The sequence below is a fragment of the Parasteatoda tepidariorum genome, chromosome 5, assembly GCF_982258835.1.
Source record: "Parasteatoda tepidariorum strain Cologne lab strain chromosome 5, Ptep-v5.0, whole genome shotgun sequence".
NCBI lineage: Eukaryota > Metazoa > Arthropoda > Arachnida > Araneae > Theridiidae > Parasteatoda > Parasteatoda tepidariorum.
This window is the reverse complement of record NC_141759.1, coordinates 68,141,474-68,161,878: the sequence shown is the minus strand read 5'-3', so window position 1 is coordinate 68,161,878 and position 20,405 is coordinate 68,141,474. Positions and strand designations below refer to the sequence as shown.

The 20,405-nt window shown below is 27.7% G+C and overlaps 1 protein-coding gene across 1 annotated transcript; it reads left to right on the top strand.

The window, feature by feature from the left end:
- The first annotated feature begins 264 nt into the window (after positions 1-264).
- Positions 265-20,405, top strand: LOC107446274 (serine incorporator TMS1). The gene is made up of 12 exons (XM_016060881.4): positions 265-638; positions 3,644-3,808; positions 4,812-4,963; positions 5,258-5,340; positions 7,566-7,703; positions 7,847-7,923; positions 11,043-11,139; positions 11,588-11,674; positions 14,084-14,177; positions 14,263-14,339; positions 16,084-16,222; positions 19,740-20,405. Exons 1-12 carry the CDS (start codon positions 603-605, stop codon positions 19,870-19,872), a joined length of 1,278 nt encoding a protein of 425 aa, XP_015916367.2. The 5' UTR covers positions 265-602; the 3' UTR covers positions 19,873-20,405.

The window sequence follows — 20,405 nt, the reverse complement described above, 5'->3', positions numbered from 1 at the left end:
CTCCTTTCTTTAGAAAAAGGATCCTACTCAATGCTGCAATACTTGGGCTCAAAAAAATTGCAAAAACTAAGAATACGGCAGTGATTTTTGGTATTTTTCATCCAGGTGGAAAAATGTCGCAAAATTGACAATTTTTAAAAAAGTTTAATAACTTTTAAATTAAGTAATTTGTCGGTTCTATAGTATGGATAATTCTTCATGACAAGATTGCAAATATACTTTAGAATCATCCCATTGCTTTAAGAGTAAGGCACTTAAACTATGGCTTTTTTATTTTCCTTGGTGACAGAGTGACAGCGTTGAAATACAGGCCTCTAGGGGGAGACATTATTCTTTGGGTTCATATTTTGGGCGCTTTTAATTTTTAACTCTCCCAAGGGTTACTAAGCATGGCTCAGGAACCGGCCACAGCTGTTTCAAAATATTTTGTGGAAATTTCCTGAACATTTCAACTCAACTGTGCAATTTAGTATTTGTTTTGGATTTCTGAGCAGAGCAAACTGAGACTGATAATTAGATTTTAGTCATCCATATTAACAAAAGCTACTTAAATTGCATAATAATTGAAGAAATTTTAATCTTTTGATTCTTTTAAATCTAAAATGGGTGCTGTTCTTGCTCCTTTAACTGTTGGACAGGTATTTTTTACCGAATTTACTATTTTTGTTGTATAATTGTTGTCTGAAATTTCTGACTTGTCAGATTCAACGCAATTGAGGCAAACTACATTAAGTTGTAATCTAAAATGTCTAGAATTCTAAAACTGATAATTAAGTATGATTTAAAATTATAAATCTAAATGCAAAAGCATTTAATATTTATATGTATAAATATTTTTTTGAGAAAAACATCAATTATGAAGTGGGTCTTTCAGTAAAAAAAAATTCTAGATTAAAAAAGTTATGATTTCTCCTTTTGAATATCGAATATTGTTTTTTTTCCTCAAATATGTTTAAAAATGTTGCGATTATTTATTTTATAATTCTAAATATTCTCTTTCATATTCCTCAGAATTCCGTCCTCATTAGTATACCCTTATCATAGTCCAACGAACAAACATATAATTTAGAATTTCCTTATTTTATTTTGTGATGTTTTTTTTCTTTTTGTTTCTCGCGGGCCACTGCCCGGAAATTTCCATGATTTGGCCAGAATTCTGACACAAATAATAAAAGGGAAAATCTCCCCATTTATTAATTTGTTCAAATTATCTTTATGAACCATGCACTACCCACTTTCAGAGACTATAGTTACTCTCACTATTCATTAATTAATCTATCTCTTTATTTAGTATTATAAGAAACTAAAGTCAAAAGAAAATTATTTTTTTTCATTAAAGAAAATTTATTTAAAATTAACTGGGATTAAATTATTTATTTACTTAATATAAGTGTTATCAATGAATTATACTGTAGCCACCTTCAGAGATCTGCTTGATCTCTGTGTCATGCTCTCCATTGATCAACATAGGAAATAGATTCATAAATATATACAAACCCATATATTTAAGATTGTACCTTTTTAATCAATATTTCTCAAAATGCAATGTTATGTAGTCTATTAATAGTAATGTTGTGGAATATTTTAAAAATTAAAAATGTTAGAATCAAGATTTCAAAAAATCAGACTCTTAAGTTTGAATCAACATCTATTTTTATGTTAAGTTATATAGCTGTATGTATTACTCTTTGCCAGATGATAAAAATTAATTAGGATTCATTTTTAGAGGTTACAATCTTAAGATTTTAGTCTCAGCCCACTTTGGGTACCATAGGTATATGTTTGGTTTAAGGCCAAAAAGATATATAAGAGCTTATTTATTTTTTAAATATTAAATCGTGAGATATATTATTTAATTTTTTAATTTAATTATTTTCCCAATTTTTATTATAATAATTGTGCTTTATAGATTTTTGTATACAGCTGGTTTAGTTTGAAAGTGATACAAAACCATATGAGCATTTTGACCTAATCAGAATGCTTTTAATGTTGAGTAATGAGATAGGGCTTTTAGGATAACCCTGTATCATCTCTATCCGCGCATATTAAAAGTAAAAAGAAAAAGAGAAAAAAAGTAGGGAAGGTAAGAAATAGATTTTTGAGAGTAACAATAAAAAAAAAAAATTTTAAATATCATAATTTTTCTCAAATTTTATTTTTAATTTAAAATATGAGGGTAGTTTTTTAAGTAAGAACTATTTTGTAATGGAATGGGAGAAACTTTATACATCAATGTAAATTGTATCACAAACTAAAATATGAACATTTATTCACTTTTTAACGTAGACAGCATTAACATTAAAACATTTGTAAAGTCATGACACCAGCTTTTCGTATCCCTTCATCAAAGAGCTCTGCTGCCTGACCGTTAAACCAGTTTCTTTGTTTCAACATACTATAATTTTCCAAAGGCTTTCCGCTAAGAAATTCCTTAATTTTTGGGAAAAGATGAAAGTCTGATGGTGCTAAGTCAGGGTTGTATGATGGATAATCCAGTATTTCTCATTCGTGACAATAGGCCATCCGGATCTTTCTTCATCTTGAACATTTGTTATTCCTTCATTAAACAGACTACACCATTTATGCACATTTCCATCATTCATTACACTGTCACCGAAATTTTTAACAATTCGCTGGTGAATTTCAGCAGTATGAGCTTTTTTGGCGTCAAAATACTGAACTCACTTCACAATTTGTAGGATTACTAGTTGACATGGTGACAAACGAAGCAATATAATCATACAACCAATACTGGCAGAGACGTGAAACAAAACGGTGGGCGGAGTGAGAGACTTGATGATCTTGAACTGACATCACTTAACAGGTTGCGCAATTGATTCTTATTTTGAAAATGATCCTCATACAAAATAAAGCTTATTTGAATGAAGAGGCAATATATACAAACCCCACCAATAACTGGCCATCTAAATTTTTATCTGTATTTTTTATTATCTGTATTTTTATTTTTTATAAGCCTACCAAGTGGTTAGCATGCCTGACTGCAAAGCCAATGGTTGCAGGTTCAAATCCTGCTCCGGACATGGATGTTTTTTTTTCTGTGTTGTCCTCTGTTGTGTTAACATAACCCAACCTATGCAGTGTGTGCAACCTGTAGCAGTGTGGCTTGGGTAATGTTGCTCGCCTCCATGATTTGGGTTCACAGGTGCCCACTGGGTAACTTTAAATAAGCAACACTTCCGAGAGTTCAGTGCCTGTCATTTAAGAAGAAAAAAAATTCTAAAAACAATAAATTAGACATTAAAAATAGAAAAAAGGCTATATGGACAAACTGGCTAATTGTTCCCTCAAATATAATTTAATCATAACCTAAAAAAAAAGTTTTTTTTAATTTAAATTAAGGTAGAGAAATTGAAAATAAGCAAAGTGAAGCAATTTGAGGAAACTGCTTCCATTAATCCTCACACAAAGCTTGGATCACTCATTAGTGATAAATTACAAAACCTGGAAAATAATTTATTTAAATGCAAAAAATAATGAAGATGAGAAAAAAGTGCAATAGGAAGCACTTTTTTTTGCTACCAATCCTGCAAAAAGTAGAATTGTTTGTTTATAAATAACCTATTTACTGCAAATTTATTTTTTAGAACATATTTGTAGTATAGATTTAATTAATATTTTTTAGCTGGCCTGTTGCTGTGGCAGTGCTGCATGCAGCTTATGCTGTTCGGCTTGCCCATCATGCAAAAATTCCACTTCGTCAAGAATTATGTATGCTGTAATGCTCTTATTGACAACCATAGTATCATGCATCATGCTGTCGGATCAGTTAAAAGACAAACTTGAAAAAGTAAGTTTTATGTTATTGTGAATATTATTATACAAGTGTAATAAGAAAAAGTGTATATATCAGAAATTTGTTTTCTAGCAAAATAAGTAAGAATAGCATTAAAATTTATAAATATCAATTAAAAAAAGGAATTTTTTACTACACATTAACACTTCTGCATCACAAAGCACTCTTTTACCTTCTTTCTCCTTATTAGTCTGTCTTTTTATTTTCTTACCACTAGGACTGGACGATAAATCAATATATCGAAAAATATCGATTAAATGCAATCACCGCCAATCCGATGTTTGGATTGTCAATTTTTCGAAGCATACTGAGATGTGTACGATATTTCCCGATGTATCGTTGACCTCAATGTCTGCACGCACGATGTTGTTCATTGTTTCCGATAGTATATCGATATCTACAAGCTCGTGCAAAGATAATTTTTCTCTGTAAGTGTGCAGTGATAATTGTGGCGATGATCATTATCTTTCCCAGTCTTTTTTACATTGTGACTCATCGTTTTGCTGACATGATGATTCGGAATGTGATTGAGAATTGAAATGTTGTTGAATCTTTTAGTTATGGAAGGGTTTTCTTTTAATTGTGTGCGTGCAAATCCTGTTGATTTTTTTGCAATCAACCCAGCCGTTTCATGTTTTTTAACCGCTATTTTGCAGACATCCAAGTCTTTAAATATTGAAAAATAATTAGAACAAATATTCAAGGCTTATTTTTAAAAGAAAAATAAAACTTATTAATTGCAAATTTAGGCAGTACTAAAGATAAGAGTTTAATGTACCGAAACATCGTGATGCATCAAAATATCGCAATGTTAGCGTAACAATACATCACAATGCCAAAATCTCACCATCTTCCAGTCCTACTTACCATAGCCACATGTATATTGCTTATTGTTTTAGTAAAATGAATTTCTTTTTTCTTATTGTTTTATGCTCTTGTTTGGAACAATTAATAATATTTTTTTTTTTTTGAAATCTAATACAGTTTATTATTGTAGTTGCCGTTTTGTGAAGGGAAGTGTCATGATGTCATTGGATTTCTTGCTGTATACCGTTTAATATTTGCTTTGACCTTATTTTTCATGCTGTTTTGCTTATTGATGATTGGTGTGAAATCTTCAAGAGATGCCCGTGCAGGCATACAAAATGGGTATAATACCTTTATTTATTCAACTTCATTAAAATTTCAAGATAATTGCATAAAGTTGGTATTTTAAGTGTAATATTCAATACATATTTAGGTTGATGTAAAAAATAAAAGAGTAAACATAATATGCTTAATATATTTACTGTTAAACATTTTCTGCTATTGTAGAAGTACAGGATATAACTTATGGCTTTTGTTTTTATTACAATTATTGTCAGATTTGAATTTCCTTTTCTGTAAGAATGCTGAATTAAAATATCTTTCAAATTGTAAATGCATTCTCTTTTTATTTCATAGATTTTGGGGTATAAAATATCTAATTCTAATTGCTGGAATGGTTGGAGCCTTTTTCATCCCAGAACAAAATACTTTTGGCCAAGGTAATTTTTGTGCCTATTTTTTTAATTTTTGAAAACGTAGAAAGCTGACTGACTTTAAATTTTGCAGATTTAGACATAATAGTATGCATGCTGCTATGTAAATTGCAGTGCACATGCCTTTACATGACATTTAAAATTGTTAACGCTGTAATTTATTTTATCTGTTAAAATTGCAACACATTCCATATATATTTTTTTCAAAAATATTCATACATTTGTAAAATGTTCTATTTGTGTATAATTATGTAGGATTAGTATTTGTGTGTTCAGAACATATCATTTTCTAAGAATACAAATGTGGATTTTTGATGGAATGTCTTTTTATTTTTAATATTGTTTGTAAAAATTGTGAAAGTTGATAGTTCCAATTAAAAGACCATTATCTAATTGCATACGTGTTTCAGGCATTTTGTCTTACCTGTGGGATTCATTGTTTAAACTTTTTTGGCGATTCAGCCATTCTATTAAGGAGCTCAATTAACAGTTTTATACTATCAAATTTTCATGGTGATGAAATTAGGAATCATATGCTTAAATGCAGGGTGCGTAGTATTTTTAAAAAATACTTAAAGGTGCTTATTTTCATTTGTGAAAAGCCCTTAAAGGTGTTTTTTCATTGGGTGTTTTAAAAAGTGCTTAATTTTCCCTTTTTCAATATGAGATTTTTCCTTTACTTAATTTGATTTTCGTTTCGAATTATGCAAAAAGATGCAGTTAACATTGTTCTATTCAACATTTTCACAATGAATTCAATCCCAATTTATTTCGGCATATGAAAATGCCATTCGTTTTATGCGATTCAAAATTTTATGATTTTTGACAATTGTCAAAAACAATGCCAAAAGTTTTTTTTTCTTCTTTTTATTGGACATGACGGTTAAAACAAGATAAAACGGTTAATTGTGAAAAACTTTCCAACCCTGCTTAGTTATGTTAAAAATATTTTTTGAGTGCTTAAAAGGTGCTTATTTTTTGCTGAATAATTTGGCTATGCACCCTGAGTTGTTCTTTTAAGAAAATGCAGTAACAAATCTTGAAGGTTGAACTTTTACCATTTCACAATTATTGATTTTTTTGTGATTTTAAAAATAGTCTATTCCAATCAACAATACTGTTGTAACATGTAATTTTTCTATAATGAATTGAAGACTCATCCACCCAATTTTTGTTCAAAAATGTTAAGTGACAAATTCACTGTGTTTTCATTTAGAGATTGAAACCCTACTTTAAAATCATTTGATTAAGGAAATCTTGAACTGAGTTTCAAATTATAATTATTTATTGATATGGGGTAATATCAGTTATTTGATACTGGTTATTTTTTTAATTTAAATGCACTAATTCTGTGAACATTTTCTGTGCATTGATTTGTAATATATATGCTTTTCAGTATTGATAAAATTTTGCTGTAAACTGTTAAAAGTTTCAGTTCTGAATAAAATAATTTTTTAATGCTATTCTTCATTATTCTTTTGTGACAAAATTTTCTTTTATTTCACTTAAGTAGAGCAAAGTATCCTTTTATTTAATTTAACTTGCTGCCTTTTACAAAAGTAGTCTGGTGTATACTGTTCCAAAAAAAATTTCTGATTATGCCTTAATTTTTTTGAAAAATGTTGTCCTGATTTTTCCTTTGGCTCACTACAAAGACTAAATTATGGCTTGTTTCTTTTTTTTTTTAAATCTTTTATCTTATACTAAAAATTTTGCTTGGCGAATTACAGTTTCCACACAGTGTCCCATGATATTAAACATATTTATCATGTAATACAATACTCTATCACTGAGCAACCTAGTCAAAGTTTTCAAATAAACTCATTTCTACCAGACTGATTTTTCATAGTTGAAAATAACCTCCAAGTTAATTCAAAGTGAACGTTTTAAAATACAAAATTATATTTTAGAAGACAATTTTTTTAGTCTTGTAGATTGTTTTTGTTCTTGTTTTATTTAATTTATCAAAGTTTTATTTTCTACTATAAAATTATTATTATTTAATTTTCTGATCCTAAATTAAACATAATTTTGACTTTTTTTTTACCCTTATGTAATGCGTATTTAATTTTTTTTTTCTCACAAATTTTGAAAGATGCTTTTTTTAGTTTGAAATTCAAAGTTTCTGCAGAAAATTAAATAGAATATTACTTTTAATCTTTGACTATGTTTACATTTTTTTACAAAATGTTTTGTTAATTGATGTACTATAATCATATCTTCATTCATAGTGTGGATGTATTTTGGCATGATTGGAGGATTCCTTTTCATTCTTATCCAGCTTGTCTTGATTATTGACTTTGCTCATAGTTGGAACGAGAGCTGGCTGGAAAATTATGAAGAGTCACAGTCCAAGGGATATTACTTTGGTACATGTTAATTTCATTAGTTACTCCGATTATTAAATCTTTATTTATTGTAATATTTTTTTATTGTAATCTTGTATCTTTTATATTTTAATTATCTTTTAAATTGTTATATGGTATATATTTTATTCATTCCATTTTTTTAGCCCTGATTTTCTTTACTTTGTTACACTATATTCTGGCTATCACAGCTACAGTTCTCCTGTTCATATTTTATACACAGGTAAAGTGTTTTTAAAGAAATATAATTTAATGCTTTGTACTCATTTAAGTTTACTGTTTAAACTAGGAATGCACAACATGCAACTTGCAGGCCGCATGCGACCTGCGGACTATTGATCTGCTGCCCACGGGAGCTTCTGATCATAATGATTTTTTTTTTAAAAAAAATACTTAAAAGTGTCAATTTTTGAATCCCAAATATGAGTCTTTACTTTTTGATGTGTTTTATTTGCACAGCTCCTATTCTAAATCTATGTTGCTTCTTGATTGCCTTTTCATTGGTTATAGCAACAAATTTCACATGGGTTTAAAAAACCTAAAATTTTTAATGAGATATTACAATGCCCAAATTTTCAATTTGACTAATCACTTTTCAACTGTCTTTATTTTAGCTGTTTTCATCCGAAATTCAAGTGACATTTTAGTGTTCCCCCCCCCCATTTGTAATTACCAAGTTCTATGTGGTTTTTAAAATCTCAATGCATTCATTATGATATTACAACTCGTAAGTTATAAATCAGGTATATAATTGATCACTTTTAGATGAGCTCTATATTCATTTTGAAGCTATTTATGGCTACACTTTTCCATGTGATTTTGAAAATGGCATATTTTTACTGAAATATTATTATGACAAGCGAAATTTAAATTGCACATTTAAATAATCACTTTTTGACACACTTTGCTTTTGCCGATTTCATTGTAAATCCAAGTTTTTTTTCAATCATTTTTTGGCAGTTTTAGCAATGCACTCACTCGTGTTTTTAAATATTCTGATTTTTTTTAACGTTGTGAGAATTTTAAATCATGCATTTAAATAATTTCTTATTAACGTTTTTTTATTCATGCTGTTTTTATCATAAATGGAAAAAAAATGTGCAATTATTGTGATGCTTTTCTATGATTTTGTTATTTTAACTACGATGTTATTAGAAATACAAATTTCTAATTGTGCATTTAAGTAAGTACATGTAAGTTATTTTAGTACCATGCATTTGTTTATGGTATTTAGAATTCTGATATTGTAATACAATAAAACTAGAGGAAAACACAAATTTTTAAACTGCTCACTTTTTGTAGTATAATTTGTTTTAAACTTTTTGTAGCTTAATGAATTTTTTTATTTGAAAGATGAAAAAGAAAACGTTTCCTATTTAAAATTTATAAAACTCTAAATAGTTCAAGAAAAAGAAATATCTCAACTATATTACCAAATAAATATTAAATCTTATTTTGTATTAAAATGGTGCTGTTTTAATATTTGGTTTTTGTATAAACCCCATACATTTTCTTCAATTAAAATATGTGTTTTTTTACTCTTTCAATCTGTAAGCATTTTTATTAAAATTTATATTTTTCTCCCAATATATATATTCTTTTAATAATTCAATTATTGATTAAAAAAAAAGGATACTTTATTTTTAGAAAAAATATGTTTTTGAACGAATTCTAATAATTAAAAATATTTAATTTCCTACAAATATAATATAAATTTTTTTGATGAAGAAATTAACATTAATATTTATATAAAAATTATCATAAGTGCCCCTAGCATGACTAAATATGTGTGTTGCCCTTTGTTAGTCAACCTGCTGTGCAAATGGCACTTACGAAAGACTGTGCACTCCTAGTTCAAACAAAAATAATCTATTTTGTTAAATATAAGCAACTATTGTTTAATACTCATATATGGTAAAAATTTATAAAATAAACTTTTTCGCTACCAAATCATTTAGTATTTTGTGCTGGTAAAATTAAGGCATTACGACAACAAAATTTTACTTGATTAGGGCTTTATTGCTGATTACTTAATTAGGTATATTAAAGATGGAATCTGCTGATTGATTTTTCACACACGTTATGAGGTCCTAAAGATTTGAAATTTTGTATTGGCCTGTAATTTCAATAGCAATACAACATTTAAACAACATAAATCGATTCTATTTCTAAACTCTATTCTATTCTTAAATTATTATAATTTTAAGAGCTTTTTTGTTAAAGGTTTTCCTATTAACAATGAATTGTGACTTTTATTGTTATTACTATTAATAAAACTATTATCATTATTCATGATAACTACGATTAATTTTCCAATAACAAATCTAGAGGTAAAAACTTAAATTGTAAAAATATGTTACGTTTAAAATGCTATATCAAGGACCACTCCTCATTCTTTTGTGATTTAAAATTTCACTTTCAGTAAAAAATTTATATTCAGTTTTTTTCAGCAAAAATTTTATGTACTTTAGTGCTTTTACGAAGTAAAACCTGTCAAATTAACCAGTTACCTAAGGTCACCATTATAACCAAGAACCTGATTTATACTATTTAATAAAAGGATTTATCATTTATAGCTTTTGCTACTTGACCATCTGTCTATCCTGTTTCTTGATTCATGAAAGGAGTCAAATTTTGCCTTTGAATATTATTAACTATTTTAAACCCTAAGTTCACTAGAAAAAAACTTATACAGGATATTTACTAAGGTATTATGTTATGCATTAGAATTTCTCTATATTGTTAAAATACTATAAAACACTAACCTAAAACACATTGTTGGCTGATCATGTAGGGAAAAAATTAAAGGCTTTAGAAACAAATAAGTTTATAAGTATAGCAAATTTAATTTCAAGATATTCAAATAAATATAATGTTGTTTACAAACTGTTTATATGTTCTTGTTTAGTCTTATGTTTTATAAAATTATTTAAAATAACTGATATTCCTCATTATTAAAATATGATTAGTATTTTTTTTTAAATTTAATAATTTTTACAGTCAATTTATCTCATTTAAGATACATTATTCTTTGCTAAATAAAATTTTAAAAGTGTGTTAAAAGATACATTTATTTTTAATTTGTGATATAGTGAATAATATAAGGAACTTGATGTATATAAGGAAAACAAATGATAGAAAAAACAATCGCTTACTCCCTTCCATTAGTTTACCACCTATCTAAATTGATCACTAAAGTATTGTAGCGCTAGTGATTAACTTTCTTTTGTTCCACTGCAGCATGGTTATTTTTTTTTTGGGGGGGGGGGGTTGCTTTTTTCTTTGTAAATATCATTCAAAATTAATTTTGATAAAGAAATTGCTGTCTCATTTTTATTTCAGCCATCAGACTGTGGAGTTCAGAAATTTTTCATTAGTTTTAATCTTATCTTCTGTATCATTATATCTGTTGTCTCTGTCTTACCAAGAGTTCAAGATGGTAAATTTTTTACTTATTACTTTTACTTTTTATTTATTTATTTTTTGCTGTTTAGGAAACTTAATTTAAAAATTCAACCTTTTATTACCAATTTTGTTTCCAAATGTTTAATTTCTTTTTTATTTATGCAAATGAAAAAATTAATACAAAAATAAAGCTTGAGTCTGTTATTTCATTTGTATATTTATAATAGTTTTAATATTAGTTTCCTAAATTTATTTTTTTAGTATTTTTACACCTGTGGTTAGTGTCAACCAACCCAGTGTCAATCAACCCAGATTTTTACTTACTCTTCTTTCTATGACTCTAATGTAGGTCTACCTACTGTATATTTTTTGAAACCAAATAGATGTATTGTTTCCATTTGATATTTGAATTGATTTTTTAGTTTACAAATTATTATAACTTTGATTTATTATCTTTAATCTGAAAACTTTTCATTTCAAAGCATTGCCCAAATCTGGATTGTTGCAGTCATCTATTGTCACACTATATGTTATGTATCTCACCTGGTCAGCCTTGAACAATTCTGATAGTAAGTATATGGGTGCAACAAAATTTAGAAAAAAAATATATGATTTAAATGTTTTCTCTCATAATTGTCAACTTCACTTAATGCTGAAAGTTTACATTCAACTATATGCTCATTTTTATCTGCTTATTGTCAAGTTTATATTTTTGGTGAGCAATTATATATTTCAAATGTGAGATCAAAGAAATAAATTAGTAAGATGATGATAATTGTAAAAGTACTAATGTAAAAAAAAATATAGTATACAGGTGTTACGAACTTTAGAGAGAAAAAAGGTTTTCTCTCATAATTGTAAACTTCACTTAATGCTGAAAGTTTATATTATTCAGATATTTGTACATTTTTATCTGCTTAGTGTCAGGTTTATACTCTTGGTGAGTACCGTATATTCCGGCGCATAACGCGCCCCAGCGTATAACGCACACCCGTAATTTCTAATAACTTTTTTTAAATTTTAAGATATCCTCTTCGTATAACGCGCACGGAAATTTGGATTGTACATGTGCAATATCTCGTCTAGTATCAATAGAAAACCAGAAAGCCTTTTAGTGTGGGACATGTTTAGGTCCCATCTTACAGATAATACGAAAAAATTGTTGAAAGAATGTAGCACCGATATGGCAGTTATTCCGGGCGGATTGACACCTTTAGTTCAGCCATTGGACGTCTGCTTAAACAAACCATTTAAAGCGATTTAAAAAAACAGTGGAACACTTGGATGTTGGAGGGTGAGAAAACCTTTACATAAGGAGGACATATGCGTCATGAAAGTTTGAAACAGTGTGCGAATGGATATTAAAAGTATGGGATGAAATTAAGCCTGAGATGGTTAGAAAATCATTAAAAAAATGCAGCATTTCAAGTAATCTGGATGGATCAGAAGATGACTGTTTATTTATGGATGAGGGTAACACAGATGATGAAGACGAAACAGATTGTGATGACGTGCCTGAAGAAATAACGGAAGACGAATATATTGAACTATTTATGTAATAACGAAAATCAATAAAGTATATAGGTAAAGGTATGTTATTTCTTTGAAATAAAAGTATTTTTCAAAATTTAATTGTTTTTAATCTATAATTTTTTATATTCGGCGTATACCGCGCACCCGTAAATTCCAATGTTATTTTTTGTATTAAAAGTTCGCGTTATACGCCGGAATATACGGTAATTATATGTTTTACAAATGTGAAATCAACGTAATAAATAAGTAAAATGATAATTGTTATATTACTTATGTAAAAAAAATATTAAATTTGTGATCAATTCTTAACATTTTTATGTGCTGATTAATACTTATATTTGATTAAACAAATTACTTTTAAAAGATGATGTTATAAGAGCACAAATTCTAAATATTGCCTGTGGTCTGTAAAATATTGCATTAAATATTTTCTCGGAAATATTGCATTGATGCACCTTTAGTCTGTATGTAATTTAGCCTAACTGATTTTTGTGTATTTGTTTTAGTCTTATCTTTTTATTCTGAATTGTATTATCTTGGGAATATATTACAGGGTGCAGCGAAAAAAACTTATTGTGGACAAAGTTATTGTATCATGGAATAGAAGCTAACTTATTTCTTTTTACTTTGCGTGTTCATTTCTTTATGTTTACTACTTTAATTATAGAATATAGCTCTTAGTTTACAAATTGTTTTTTGTCTCTTTTACAATGTCAAACAAAAGATCTGCAATGTTAAAGTACTTTTAAGCAAAGAAAACAGCAGTATGGAATCATTCATGTGCTCTGCACACAGAATTTTAGACTCTTTAAAACCATTGCTTTGGTGGAATGAGATATGGTAGAAGACTTGCAGCCCATTGCTGAAATTTTTAATTAACGTTTCCGCATCTGCACGGCTGCAAAAGATGGCCACTTTGAAACCACTTAAATTTATTTATTTATTAATAAAAGTCCCGCAGTGGACTGATCGTTAAAACACGGTTCCCAGCAGATCACCGAAGTCAAGCATCACTGGTTGCGGTCAGTGTGCGGGTGGGTGACCTCTTGGATCAGTCTGCATAGGAAACGGAGGGTGTGCGGTATTGGTCCTCATTAAACTGTTCTACCGTAAAGTTCTCAGCTTCGAGTGCAGGTCATCGGGCTACCGAAGCGGGGGTGCCATCCTATCTGCAGAGGATCAAAATTGTGATGGCATGTCTTCGGATCATCCTCAGGGATGTTTCCCAGACCGTCGCCAATGGCCTATTGTGCAGCTCTAGTGCGACGTAAAGGAACTACAACAACAATAAAAGTCTACTCTTATTATTATTTGTTATATATTGTTAATTTATTTATTTTGAACAAAATTGTTTGTTTTGGTTTTTTGCTGCACCCTGCAATTGATTATTAAGCAAATCAATTTTTGATCTAAGAAAAATTAATTGATTAAAAAAATATTTATAGAATGCAGACCAGACTTTCTTGGAAAGAAGAATGCTTTTGATGCTCAGAGTATTGTTAGTTTAGTGATTTGGTTTGTTTGTGTACTGTACTCTAGGTAAGTTTCAATTTTGGACAAATGTGTACTTATTTTGTGCTTTTTTGTGTACATTTTTTCACTTTTAAATTGATGAATTTTTTAGCATTCGAACTGCTAGTAATAGCCAAGTCAGCAAATTGACTGGTACTGAGAAGATTCTTGCACAAGATGGAGATTCTGGTAATCTTTTCATGCTAATTTAAAAAATTATATTATTCTCAATGTGTGAAGAATTCCACTAAGCAGATTTTAATTGAATACCTTCAATCTTATGCTAATAATAAAAACTGATTGATATTATACTAATTAAAAATTTCAATTAAATTTATAAGTAAATCATAATAAAATCTTTTATGCATTTTGGTTTCTACTCACTTAATCAGTAAATTGGGTGATATTTTTGTTAAATAATTCCTAGAATCGTTCAAAAAATTTTTTTATATAACTTAAGTCTAGTATATATTATTGAATTCGATGATTTTAGTTACATTATAATTGTTAGTAGGATTCTAATTATTTAAGAGTCCTCTATGTCCCAATTGCTAATTGCTGCAATTTCAAAGTTCATCTAAACTACTTTTAAAAAAAAAATTTTTTTAAGAAAAACAGTATTTAAAGATTTAAAATAGTGAAATATTAATTTTGATTCAATTTTATCACAATCTTAAATATGGTTTCGTTCCTTATTAGAATCCTAGTTATAATAATAATGTAAATAAATTATTCAAAAATGGGAAATGAAACATTATCTAATAAAGCTTAAATACTAAAGGCTACATTCCGATAATTGTTCTACCGGCATTAATAAACTTTTTTTTTTCGAACTCTTACGAAACAATGAAATGGTCGAGCGCTTTCAACAAGTGTCTAGGTAGTCTATAGGCATACCTGACAACTTTTAATCCTTGCAAGGATTATTTTCCACAGTGGTAGTAAAATGGAATTTAAATTACAATTTTAGGCAGAAACATACGCTGTATTTTGAAAGGGCTTATGTGGACTACCACAAAAGTATTAAATATTGATATATCTGCTCTTTTTTTTATAAATAGTGGTGGTTAAAAAGATAATAAAATAAGTTTATAAATGCAAGGAATTTATAGAAATCATATACTTTACTACCACTTTAAATATAGAAATAAAATCTTACTCCAAATGCATAAGAGTTGGCATGTATGTATATGTTGTGGTTTATTAAGCAAAACCAGATATCCCATAAGATAGTACAGTACTTGTCCATCGCCTCGCCCTTTACACAGAGCAAAAAATTTAAGCTAACAAAAATTCTGATGCATCTGTGTCGGAGATGCCAACTGCTCCGAACACGCCAAAATAATTTTTAAAAAACGGTAATTAACTACAAAGTAAATTTTACAAATATTTGACTATTTTTGCTTGCTTTTTAAAAGGTATAGCATGACATAAGTACTGTAAAGTGGTGAATTATATAAGCCTGCAAATTATTTAGAAATAGTGGTGGATAAAAATCTACTAAATTGAATTTAATAAACCAAGAATCACAATTGATAGACTACCACTTTAAAATAAATATTTTCTGTCTGGAGCAAGTTGACATCTCTGCTGTGTATGTAGCTCATCAAGTAGTTGTGACCCACTATAAGTCATTCCAGTTCTTTTTTTTTAAAAACAATTTTCCAAACTTCACAGATTATCTAAATACTAATTTTTGGCTTTCTCAGTATATTAATCTTATAAAATATATAACCGTTTGTAGCAGCACTCCAAAATTTTAAACTTCCTTACTTTGTATTTGATATTGTGTAACAGAAGTAAAATGAAAAATGGAAATTTTCTTTAAGAATTGTTTTTTATTATTCAATTTACAATTTATGTGACAATCATACTGTATTGCTCTTGCGAAAATAAATTCTTTGAATTTTTCTTGATGAATTTTGTATATTAGATCTTGGCAAAGGAGATGCTGAAAGCGGAAAATCTTTTGATAACGAAGAAAATGAAGTTGCATACAGCTGGTCATTTTTCCATTTTATGTTTGCTTTAGCTTCCTTGTATGTTATGATGACATTAACCAACTGGTATAAGTAAGCATCTTTTTTTTTCTCCTTTTATTCCATTTGATATGGTCATAAATGTTCGGGGTAATTCTTCCTTATTCGGATGTATAATTAATCTCGTATTGCTATTTTTCTAAGTGCTACTGATGCTAGGCATTAAATGAAGTTGCATACAGCTGGTCATTTTTCCATTTTATGTTTGCTTTAGCTTCCTTGTATGTTATGATGACATTAACCAACTGGTATAAGTAAGCATCTTTTTTTTTCTCCTTTTATTCCATTTGATATGGTCATAAATGTTCGGGGTAATTCTTCCTTATTCGGATGTATAATTAATCTCGTATTGCTATTTTTCTAAGTGCTACTGATGCTAGGCATTACAGGCAATATAATGATAAGCCACAATTTATTATTATTGTATAGTAGAGTTTTTTTGGTGAAAAATACAATTTTAATTTGGGAAATGATGTTTCTGTGTATTGTTATACTATCCAGTGAAAATTCTGGAAAATGGAAAGTTCCAACCTGGAAACAGCATTTTGATGTAAAAATGTCACCTTATCACTATATTGCCAAAAAACTTTTTAAAAATTTGTTGTAAGCTAAAAATCAATCATAATAATATAAGAGTATGAATATTAGTTGTAAAATAAATATAAGATAAGAATTTTGATTAAGACTAATACTATAAAAATTCTATTTTAAACTAATATGAATTTAATACCATTCACACTTTTCAAAAATGCTTGTGACCTTTCTTGACATTTTACACTTATAACAACTTATAGTATGAGTAAAAAAAATTTATTTTGTTGATAACTAAGCTATAAATTTGGATTCCATTCAAAATTTCTTAATTTTTCTTTGAAATATAATCCATTATAATTATAAAAAAGGTGCATAGCGTTTTTAAAAAGTGCTTATTTTTGATTTACGTTTTTTAAAAGCCATTAATGCTTTTTTTTTATTTGGGGTTTGTAAAATGTGCCTAATTTTCTATCTTTTAAAAAGAGATTTTTCTTTGCTGCGTCAATTGTCATTCTAAATTACAAAAAAAAAAAAAAAAAAAATTCATGACTTTTATAATTTTTTTCTGCAATATTTATCAGAAACTAGTTATTTTATCATGGTTATGTAATGTTTTTTAATTTTATTGATTTTGTGTTTATAAATTAAGAAATTTTAACAATAGAAAAAAATAATTTAATAATTTTTATTACTATTGCAGATCCTAATTATTATTTTTGGAAAGTGATTAAAAATATTTTTTGAATGCTTAAAAAGTACTTATTTTTCATTGAAAAATCTGGCTACAAACCCTGATCAAAAACTTATTATCCATTCAATCAACTATGTTGCTCTTTGAGGGGGGAACACAGAAGATGCTGTAATGAGTTACTAATGGTTGTGATGTTACTTCATTGGCAGTTTGATCACTTTCATGTTCCTTTATTTGTAAAATGTTTGTGCGACAGTTTTACTCATAGAAAACCCAACCTACAGCTTTCCTTCTAAGCATAGCTGCCAACTCAACTGGATTTTGCCAGTTTCTCCTGGTCTACTGGTTTAATTAAAATTCTCCTTGTTTTTTTTACATTTTAGAAAATTCGCTGAGGTTCAATAAGTTTCCTGAAAAAAATCCCTATTGAAATATACATAATGAAACGATACTCCTTTATAGTAATCAGTTTGAAGTTTTTCTTTCTTTTTTTTCTTGTTCTAAAATTTTTAGTTTCTCTTTGTAAGTATAATTAAGTAAATATTGGAGACAATATATGGGTCATTCTCACAAAAACAGTCATTTTCATGTCCCCAGTATATTTTATGTTTGTTTTACAGCTTACGAAGAAAAAAAATTCAGGGAAAGTGTCCTTCAGAATGCAAGCTAACAAAAGAATAAAAATAAAATTATCAATTTTTATTTTTATTTTAGGTAATTAAAATATACCAATATGTCATTCCCTCACTTGTCCCCACTGCTGATTTAAAAAAAGAAAAAAATTGTTTCTGAAATACAAATTTTTTTTTTACAAATTCGTGTTTTTTATTTCAGAATACTAAAATATAGAATTCAGAAAATCAATTTTAAATTGAATTTCTGATAAAAATATTAACACAGCACTATTTTAAACTTTGTCCCCAGTGTTTCGCGTCATTCCCTCACAGCAATGTTCTTATCCCCTGCAATCTTCTTAGAATAAAAATATTTTAATAAAAACTTCAGAAGTTAACAACTGGCATCATAGAACAAAATTGCAGTATGTTTCCATCTTCAACTTAAAGAAGCTTTGCTGTGGAATACATTTGAATGAATCAAACCAGGTAAAATTTTTTACATTTGTCATTCCCTCATGCCCTTTTTTAGAGTAAAATAAAATACAACTTCATCGAGAAAGTGGATAATTATATGTTGCTTTCTTGTATGAATATAATTGTATGTGATTGACTTCAGAAATTCATTAGGCCTAACTGTTATTTTTAAATTTTATTGAATTCGTCATTCCCTCACTGGTGTATAAAGTGAGGGAATGACGCTGAAGTGAGGGAATGATTCAAGATGAGTATATTATTAAATTTTTTTTTGTTCAATCGTGCCAGCCAATTTTATTTCCCAAACCTGTAAAAACTATTAAATATATAAGACTAAATTATAATAAATATTAGATATACTTAGTATGTTATCATTTTCAAACTTTAGGTAGATGTAACTTAGATAAAAACATGTATTAAAATAAAATATCATTCCCTCACTATTAGTGTCATTCCCTCACTTTTTAAATAGTGAAAATAATTAATTTATTTATTAATTAATTTGAAAAATAAATTAAAAAATTAATAAATTAATTTATTAAATTAATTTATTTATTTATTAAATTAATTAATTATTAATTATTATAAATTAATTAATTATAAATTAATTATTTAAAAAATTTATTAATTTAAATATTAAGTATAATTTATAGGATACATACTTTCTTTATAATGTCATTACATATTTCTATTAATATAAAAAGTTTCAGAGTTTTTTATTCACTTTACTTTTTTGGGATTTTATGAACTAAAAAATGACAGTTTTCGTGAGAATGACCCATATAATAATTTGTGTGATAAAGTTTTTGTACTTTGATGATGAAATTCCCTACTTATAAAATATTTTGTCCGTCCTGCAACAATTATCATAAAATTTATATAATTTTGTAAAATCTACCAAATTTTTTTTCCTCTATGTTGATAGCTATATACTAAGTCTACTGATTTTTCTCGTCTTATTAAACTGGAAAAACAGTATATTTATGAGAAATTACAAAAATTAAGATTTCATAAATGCTGTTTTTATAGGTATCTTCTAGAAAGAACTAGTCTCTTTAAATACAGTATAATACTAAATTTAGTACTTTTTATATTTGACATTTTTTAAATTCTTATGTGTTTTAAAAATATTTTATTCTTAGAATAACAAATAAAATGATAAATATATCTAGAAATTGATTCATTTATTAATATATTTCGTAACAAATCGTTAACTTATTTTTTTTTATTTTAGTCCGACTAGTGGTCTAAAATCATCAAATGAAGCATCCATGTGGATTAAAATAATATCAAGTTGGCTGTGCATTTTGTTGTACCTCTGGTCTTTGATTGCTCCTCTTGTACTCAGAGATAGAGAGTTCAATTAACTTGTTTCTTCAGAAATATTCTTAGCTAGAACTTTTTTATTATAACTGTTCAATGATTTTACATAAGAGTAGATAACTTGCTTACGTGAAAAATGTGTATGAAAATTGTGTCTTTCTTTAACTATTGTTTATCCGGTGTGGTTAAAGCTTTAGTCCAATTACCTAGAACAATCCAATGATTTTCTAAAACTTATTCCACGTAGAATATGTGTGTCTGTATTTTTTTATATATATATATGTTCTTTGAATTTTGTTTTATGTAAATATTTTTTCTATGAGTGAAAGTTGTACAAATTTATTACTTTGAACAAAAAAATTTGTATACGTTTAACGATTAAATTCCATTATTACCTTTAAAAATATGACTTTTGTGTGTATAGATCTCACTACCTAACTAAAGGCTAGTAGTTTCGTGTAATTTTCTTGCACGTAATTATGTTAAATCTATGCATGTTACTTGCATGAAGTTGCAATTTCATGTAAATTTACATATTATTCAATACACTTAAAATAAAATTTCCTTTAATGATTTA